The sequence below is a fragment of the Aptenodytes forsteri genome, unplaced genomic scaffold (genome assembly GCF_000699145.1).
Source record: "Aptenodytes forsteri isolate BGI_AS27 unplaced genomic scaffold, ASM69914v1 Scaffold373, whole genome shotgun sequence".
Taxonomy (NCBI): Eukaryota; Metazoa; Chordata; class Aves; order Sphenisciformes; family Spheniscidae; genus Aptenodytes; species Aptenodytes forsteri.
Window position 1 is genome coordinate 261,690 of NW_008795579.1, and position 8,434 is coordinate 270,123.

General features: G+C 58.6%; 1 protein-coding gene across 2 annotated transcripts in view; it reads right to left on the bottom strand.

Annotated features, from left to right (window-relative positions):
- NDUFA4L2 (NDUFA4, mitochondrial complex associated like 2) overlaps nucleotides 1-3,387 on the bottom strand; it is a 6,888-nt gene extending 3,501 nt beyond the window's left edge. For both annotated transcript variants that reach the window (XM_009282275.2, XM_009282276.2), the window contains exon 1: nucleotides 3,245-3,387. In XM_009282275.2, the coding sequence (XP_009280550.1) occupies nucleotides 3,245-3,301 (57 nt within the window). In that variant the 5' untranslated portion in view covers nucleotides 3,302-3,387. The remainder of the gene's footprint in view (nucleotides 1-3,244) is intronic.
- Between the last annotated feature and the right edge of the window lie 5,047 nt (nucleotides 3,388-8,434).

The window sequence follows — 8,434 nt, forward strand, 5'->3', positions numbered from 1 at the left end:
GCCCCTGCCAATCCCCCAGTGCCTGGGGGGACACGGCCTCAATCGTAGCCGAGATGAGGCTGCTTTGACCTCCCCCAAATTGCTGTGGCCTCTGCACCGGGGAAGACGGTCTGAGCGTAATGAACCTCCCACCAACCCATGCCCCTGGGAAGGCAAACACGGCTGGCGCCTCGCAGTGCCCATTAGTGCGGAGCAGGGAGCGGGGGCCGGCGGCACCACAAAAGCCATGCGCACCGCACAGTTCACATTGCCAGCACCTGAGCGCCTGGGTTATATTTGCAGTTCTGCTTGGCAGCTTGAACTCTTAGCAAGTGTCTCCAAACCCCCACCTGACCACCCACTGCACAGTGACTCAGTTTCCCCACTTGGATGAGACTGGGGACGACGACTCTAAAGCATGAAGAAAAGGGGCTGTCCAAACGCCTCTGTTCTCTGCCAAGCACCTTGATGACCTGCACAGGGAAGGGGTCTTGTGGGGAAGACACCTGGGCAGTCAGATGTGTCCCCCTCCCCAAGCACTTCCTGCCCGGCCTTCGGTCCCCACTGGACCCCCCCATCCTCTTCCAGTGCCCCCAGCATGGCCCAGTTCCTGCTCAGCAGTGTCCATGCCCAAGCCAAGCAGCGCCCTGTGCTCATGCCAGCTGATCGAGAGCCTGGCAGATGCCAGCGCCAATTCAGGAGGTTAGAGGCATCAGCAGATAATGATCTTTTGCGCCGTGTGCGGCTGGGTGCCAAGAGGATCTGGCAGTAGCCGCTACCCAACCGCACTGGCTAATCAAGACGAACTCCACAGCACCGGGAATTGTGGTGTCTGTTGGAGGAGATTTGGGGCGATGGGTTTGTTTCACCATCTGCTGCTGACGCCTTCTGGGTAATTAATGCCTGGGAAGAATTAAGGGTGGGGGGAGCTGGGGGAATCACTCATGCAGCAGGCAGTGGGGCCTGACCCCCCCCAAGACATGCACAAAAATAAACAAGATGTATTGAGAGCTTGACCTTAAGCGTACAGAGAGTTAAAACGCTGCTTATGTGCATGCAGCGTTTGCCCTTTAACCCCAATTGTGGGGACCTGTTTGGAACGAGGCAGGCGCTGCCTTGCTCCCCAGGACACCCATCTCTGCCAGCAGCTGGGCTGAGCCCCCCCGGCCAGGCACAGTCGGTCCTGGCCGCAGGCCAGCTGCAGCCCCCGCCACCACCCAGCGCTTCCAAGTGACCCAGCAGCAAGCTGGTGCCAGCTTTGCCGGAGTGGGGATCTGGCCCTATTCCTACCGCTCTGGCTACAAAAATAGCAGGAAGGAGAAAACAGATGCGTGAAGGTGCTGGGTGAGGCGGGGGCCCTGTGCCTGGATGGGGTGGAACAAGCGCCTCATGCCAGTGTGGACGACCATCCCCTCCCACGGCAGGACCATATGCCGAGGTGAGTGGATGGTGGGACACAGTGCTGGGTTCTGCCCAGTGCCTGAAAGGTGCCCACTGAGCCATGCAGCCCCTGGACCGCCATGCTGGGCAGGTTCTTGTCCTGCTAAAGCTCCTGCGCTTCACCACCATGGTGCTCCACTGGCATGCCTGGGACTTTAATCACTGCCAGGCGGGCAGGCAGCTGGGCATGCTGTGGAGGGAGAGTCTAATGCCAGGTGAAAGTGCTGATGTACCTGCCTGGCATGAGCTGCAGCTGATCACATGTAATGGATGACATGTCAAAAATTGCCCCAGCAACCTCTGCCGGCAATAGTCCCGCTTTAATGGCGCCAGGCACATGCCAGGCACTTCACGTACAGGCACCCAGGACCACCTCCCCTTTACATGTACTGTTTGGGGGCCTCTCTGTGTCTCCCAAGTCACACACAGTCCTCTGTCAGCTGGGGAAACCGTGGCAGGCATGAACAGAAAAGCCCCAAATCCCCCTGTTCTGCATGCAGAAACACACAGTAGTGCCATGAAGATAGTGCAGGAGCCCTGGCCTGTGCTGTCCATCCATCTGCTCTCACCGAGGATGTGAAAAGCACCCAGGCATCCTGGCTGCCCATGCCCTCCATGCTGGCAGTGCGCAGGCACCCACCTTTCCCCGGAAAAGCCCAGCCCCAGGGTGCCTCCTGCTCCAGGCCTGGACTCCCCTCCCCTGCCCTCCCCTGCCGGTGAGCCAGGCGTCCGGATGCTCAGCCATGGCTCATCATCTTTTCCAGCCTGGCTGCTCTACCCCTGCCAAACCCAACTGCCAACAGCTTATGTGACTTTCAGCCCGGCGCTTGCAGCTCATTAACCCTCCCCAGGCCACCAGCCCCTGCCAGATCCCCCCACACTGAGCAGGGGGGACAGGTGAGGGGGAGCTGGGGACCCTCTGACAAGGGCCAGGTCCCTGCTGTAGGAGGGGATCCAGCCCAGCAGCAAAAGAGACCCATCCTGGCAGGGCAGGGACACTTGCCCAGCTGCCGCCATCTTGGCAGGTAGTTGTAGTTTATGAGGGTTTAAGCAGCTTTGTACACAAAACCCTCAGCTTGAAATTTTGACGGCAAGGGACAGGGACAGCTCTGAGCTGAAAGGATGGGAGTTGGTGCTTCAAACCTGGGGCTGCCGGGGTGAGTGGGGAGGGTGCTCGATTTCCACCCCCCCACCCCCCCAAAAAAACAGATGCCCCCAGAGCAAGGGTGTAGCAGGGGGGAGGACACGGAGCAGCACTCTTCACCCAAGCAGCTGCCAGCAGGCATGCCTGTCAGGGTAGGTAAGCCCAGGTGTGTATAAGAGCCAACGTGCCCGAAGCCCAGCCTGGCTCAGCGAAGGAGCCCTCTGGCCTCTCAGAAGCACTGGACAGAGGGAGCAGGCCAGGCAGTGCTGGGTGGTCTCACCCCTCCTCAGTAAAGGAGGGCTGGGGACCTCCAGGACCACCCAGCTTACCTGGAGGATGCTGCGAGAGCTGGGAGGACAGTGTGAAGGGGAAGCTGGCAAGCAGGCACAGCCTGGGAAGGCACGGGGAGGGCAGAGGAGCTGGACTGGGAGTCTGAGAAGGGGTTTGGGGAGTGGGAGGAAGACAGGGCTGGAGAAGGACGCAAAGGGCAGAGGAGGGCAGGAGAAGGGTGTGGGGAAACGCAGGGTCTCCGAGGCACGTGGCGAGAGAAGGGCAAGGATGAGCCCGGAGGGATGGGGGCTGCGGGGGGGGTCCCTGGGAGGAGGAGAGGGGCAGAGGGATGCAGAGGGATGGGGAAGAATGGGGGGGTCCCTGGAGGGAGGGGGGTATGGGGTGACTCACTCCGGGGTGCCGCTTGACATGCCGTGAGAACATGCCTCCAAGGAGGGGACCCTTCATGGCAAGGGTGTGGGGAAGGTCTGGCTGCGATGGCAGGTTCCCGAGCGCCGTCCGAGGATGGAGGGTGGGCAGGAGATGTGAGGGAGGTGTCTGCAGCAGGGCTGGGAGGGACGGGGCGGGGCGGGGCGGGGGGGGGCGCGCCGCGCCCGGCCGGGGGGGGACGCTGCAAGCTGGAAGGGGAGAGGGAGGCTGAGGATCACGTCCTGAGCCCTGGCTGCACTCTGCCCCTTCCAGCCTCTCCCGTCGTGAGCCCCGATGACTGGGTTAATGACTAGCTTTGGACGCCTGAGGTCTGCACCCCAGACCGCATTCGTTCCTTGGTTTCCTTCTCTGTACAAGGGACCAGCCTCTTCCCTCCACGTGCAAATCCTTCACAGGTTGCTCCGCACCTTCCTGCCAGGGCGAACGATGAGTCGTGTGATTTGCTATGACAACTTTGCTGATGTTTGCTGCCTCCCCTCAGCGCCCCCCTCCACCCTCCCGTTTATGATAAATGACATAACACCCAATTTACATTTAGCAATGCAAATCTCCCTGGCAGTAACAGATGCTGCTGTGCATATGGAAACCAGCTATTTGTATCCACTGGCTTTTAACAAAAGACTGGGGAGATGGACGGAGTGGGCAGCCAAAAGCAGCAGGCTGGAACTGGGCAGGGACTGGACCCCCCCAACCCTTATCTGGGGTGCGGGTGGTCATTCTCTGGCAGTGGCAAGAGCCAGTGCAGATCGTGTCCGGGGGGCAGCTGGGGACAGAGCATGACGAGGTGGCATACAATGTCACACAGTGTCACACACCTGATGGGCACAGGCCAGTCCCTGTCGAACACCCCTTCCACTGAGGGCTCGCAGCCAAAAGCCAGTGCCCCCCAGTAGACCAGTCTTTGCTCATGCAGATGCATACATGCATGCACACACACATGCACAGGTAGACAACCTACATGCTGACATGTCTGCAGGCACTCGCACATGAACACCTCTATGCATACATGCATGCACACAAGAGCTCTGGCAATCCTTTTTACCGATGACTTGTAAGCCCCTCACTTTGAAGTTTTGGCTTGGAGCACGCGAGGGATTCTCCTCTCTCCCACACATGCCCAGAGCCCCGCTGCTGCCCCCCCAGCCCAACAGTCCAGCCTCCCTCCCCACCTCAGCACCCTCTGCCCGGCACAGCGCAGCCCCATTGGTGCCACTCCATCCTAACCTCATTTCTTTCAGCAAAGTATAAAAGGACAAAGGGGAGAAACTTCTCTGGAGTGTGTGGAAATAAATAAACAAGGCCTGAATTGCAGCCAGCAGCACCATGTTGAGGCTTTTGTTGATATAATTAGAGTTTTGAAATGGGATTGATTAAGTGCCACTCCCCAAGACAGAGTGCATCCTGCCCTCAGCACAGGCACGTGCATGTCCTTCACTGCGTTCCTCTGTCAACGGCTGCTGCGGCACAAGGACAGTAGTGTGGTGTATGGGGAGGGGGTGTGTGCGTAAGGTCACAGCAGAGGTGTGCGGGAAGGGGTTCATGGGGTATGTGCATATGCACATGTGTGTAAGTGGTAGGACTCACATGCAGTGCCATAACCCCTTTGGAGCACAGCACCAAAGCACTGAGCAGGGATCCTAAGAGGGTGTCCGGCAGCATTAGGAGCCCAGGACGTCTGGGGGATCCCGCTCCTGTCACAGCCAGGTCTGCTTTGGAGCAACCTGCATCTCTGCACCCTGGCCCAATGCAAGCTCCTAACTCCCTGCAGACAAGCCCAGGACTCCTCCTAGAGATGCAGTGGGATTCCCTGCCCACAAAGCCCAGCTGCCTCCATGCTCATTAATGATTGTAATTAAGAGACAGTTTAATTCTGTGCCATGCTTCCCTCCTCCGTGGTGATTACAGTGTGTGCCCTGCTGCTCAGGAGCCCCCCTGGGCAGGCTGCCCACAGCCCCACGGGAGCAGCCGTCGTGAGGGGCTCAGCCCTGCAGAGTGCTGGGGGGGGCTCCAGCATGCTCCCCACCCCCTCTGCCCCCCCCCCGAGGGAGACACAATAAACACTAGCAAATAGACACTGCTGGAGCTTCTTCTTTCATGGCTGCCCCTGCCTGGCACCATGCAGATCTGATGGGTCAGCGCTTTTGGGGAAGAACAAGACAGCCCACAAATACTTCCTAGAGAGAAAAGAATTACAGCAGCTGACCTCAGGAAGCATGCATGTGTGTGGACACACACCTGCAAATGCAGTTACACGTACGTGCGCATCTACACAGCCTGCTGGAGCTTCTTCTTTCATGGCTGCCCCTGCCTGGCACCATGCAGATCTGATGGGTCAGCGCTTTTGGGGAAGAACAAGACAGCCCACAAATACTTCCTAGAGAGAAAAGAATTACAGCAGCTGACCTCAGGAAGCATGCATGTGTGTGGACACACACCTGCAAATGCAGTTACACGTACGTGCGCATCTACACAGCTCTGCACTCACACATGCGTGCACAGAGACACACCCCTGCCTGCACAGCTACACATACCTGCACACGCACATGTGCATGGGCACCTGTGCGCACATACATCCGAACAGATGTGCATGGACACATGGACATATACATGCCTTTATGAGCAGATATATGCTTGTACATGTGCGTGCATACAAACATGCATGGCTAGGTGCACACTCACATGTGTGCTGGTGCACTCCCTGGCTCCATACAAGGGCTATGGGGACCTGATCCCGCAGGGTGGGGAGCTGAAAAGACAAATGGGGTGGCGGGGCTGGAGAGAGCCACAGGGCCTTGGTGTCTCCACTTGCAGCTGCTGTGGCGGGTTATTTTACAACCACTCCAAAAATATTATTCAAGATGAAGGAGAATCACGGCTGCTGCGAGCGAGCGCAGTGCTGTCGCGGGGAATTTATCATTCTGAATTGGGTGCCCCCCCCCCCCACCCCCCCGGGGTGTAAGGGGTGCTTCATTAGGGAGCTGCTGCGTCTTGGGGCTGAACGTGCCTGCACCTGAGCATGCCGTTTCCTCTGGCTCCCAGCCTTGGCACTGGGCCCCCCTGTCCCCCCACACCGTCCCCCCCCCCAGCCACCCAACCAGCCTCCTGGCTCCACACAAACCCCCATTGCATGGGCCACTGCCCCACAGTTCACAGCCTCCCCACAGCCTCCCTGGCCCCACAGCTGGTACCCACTGGTTGTGCCCCCCCAGCCCGGGGAGGAACTGCCCCAAACCCTCCTCTGATGCTGATATGGCATCATCCCTTGCTGCTAAAGGGGACCTTTCCCTCGTTAAGGCTCTGCTCATGTCGAAGCTGTAAATCTCACTGGCTTTTGGCGGGGTGCAATGGAAACCATCATAAAAAATTCATACCAACTAAAGCAAACAAACAATAAACAAACAGCCAATAATTAAATGGTGAATTAACGGGATATATTTCATAGCCCCACAGAGCTGCGCTGCAGGATAAGCTCCAGCACGGGAAGAAGGGGCTGGATCTTGGGAGGACCCGGCCCCTCCTGGAGAGAGAAGGGCATTCCTGGCCCTGCAAGGCTGCTGCCCGGGACCCCTTGCCTGGGCCCCAGCACAACCACACCAGGGGGCACAAGTGGCCACGCAGGGGCTGGTGAGGCTGGGCAGCACTAGCAGCTCCATGAAGGGCATCACATGCCAGCACTATTGTGACATCTCATGATGACTTGCACAGCCAGATAATGGTGGAGCAACCACAGCCCTTCCTCCCTGCCAGACCGCCATGTACACACAGTGCTGGGATTGTCCCACATCCCCTCACTTTGAGCTAGCGTGTGATGTCATGCCCACCCCATAATGTCACTGATCTCTATGACATCACAGTCCCCTCCTTGCTCCTGCTCTGTCTGTAATGTGCCTCTGAGCACACCTGCCTACCAGCACCCAGGGGCTGGCCCTGGCACCATCCATCACGCAGCACGGGCACACATCATTTGTAACTGGCACCTTCATTTAAAGGGCTATTACCATCCTAATTCTCCCCATTAATCACAGGGCACTGGGTGATGAGCACCAGGAGAGCCTATCTCTGACCCACAACCACTGCAGGATCGGGGTGGACACCAGCCTAATACCCCAAGACTCGGACACACACACACACACACACCCCCCGCCCTGGTAATGCTGCAAAAGGTGGATGAGATGATGCCCACCCTTGTTCCCGCTGGCTCAGAGAGCCAGTACCCCAGTGCAAGGAACGAGCCGCTCTCCCTTGGCCTTTTCTGGTCCCAGAGCCACCAGCCCAGGCAGCGTGCTGGGTCCTGAGAAAGAAGGGATGTCCCCCACCATGGCCCCATGACCGCAGAGGGCAGGCGCTGCAGGACAGGAGCCCTGGCTGGGGGTTTTGGGGAGGCAGGGGGAGGTCAGCTTTTCCATGGCTGCTGTCACACCAGGAGGCGTTTCCTGGAACCAACCCCACAATTAACCAATGACTTGGCCCTATCCCGCAATATTGATTTTTTTTTTTTTCCATAATTCTCTGAAGAAAAGCCTAAGCCCAGAGCTGCGATTTCCAAAGCCTGTTTTATAAATAACTGGGGTCACCAGCTGCCAATTGCTGTAATGCTGCCTTGATACAATTTAATAAACATAATAGCCTCTTCCTTCATTGTGACAAAGATACTGGTGGGGACAGAGCTGCACCGAGCGGAGGAACACACGTCTGAGACACATGCACACATGGCTGAGATGCACACACACGTCTGAGACATGCATGCACACAGCAGAGACAAGCATGCACACGTCTGAGACATGCATGCACATGGCTGAGACATGGTTGAGATGCGTGCACATGGCTGAGACATGCACACACAGCTGAGACACGCGTGCACATGGCTGAGACGCATGCACGGGGAAAAGCAGGAACACACCCCAGTGCGGGACACGCTGCCTGGCCGCAGCTGCGGGGCCGGGCCCGCCGCCACCGACAGACACGCGCCGTCACCACGCCGGCAGCGCGTGCGAAGGTGTGCGCTCGTGGACGGGCAGCCCCCCAACGCCAGGCACACGTCTGCACGCGCGCGCACATGCCCGTGGGGCCGCCGTCCCGTGTGGGATTGCCCCGGGGCTTCCGGGAGTCCTGTGGCGCCCTCTCGTGGCCGCGGCGCGGGTCAGGCCGGCG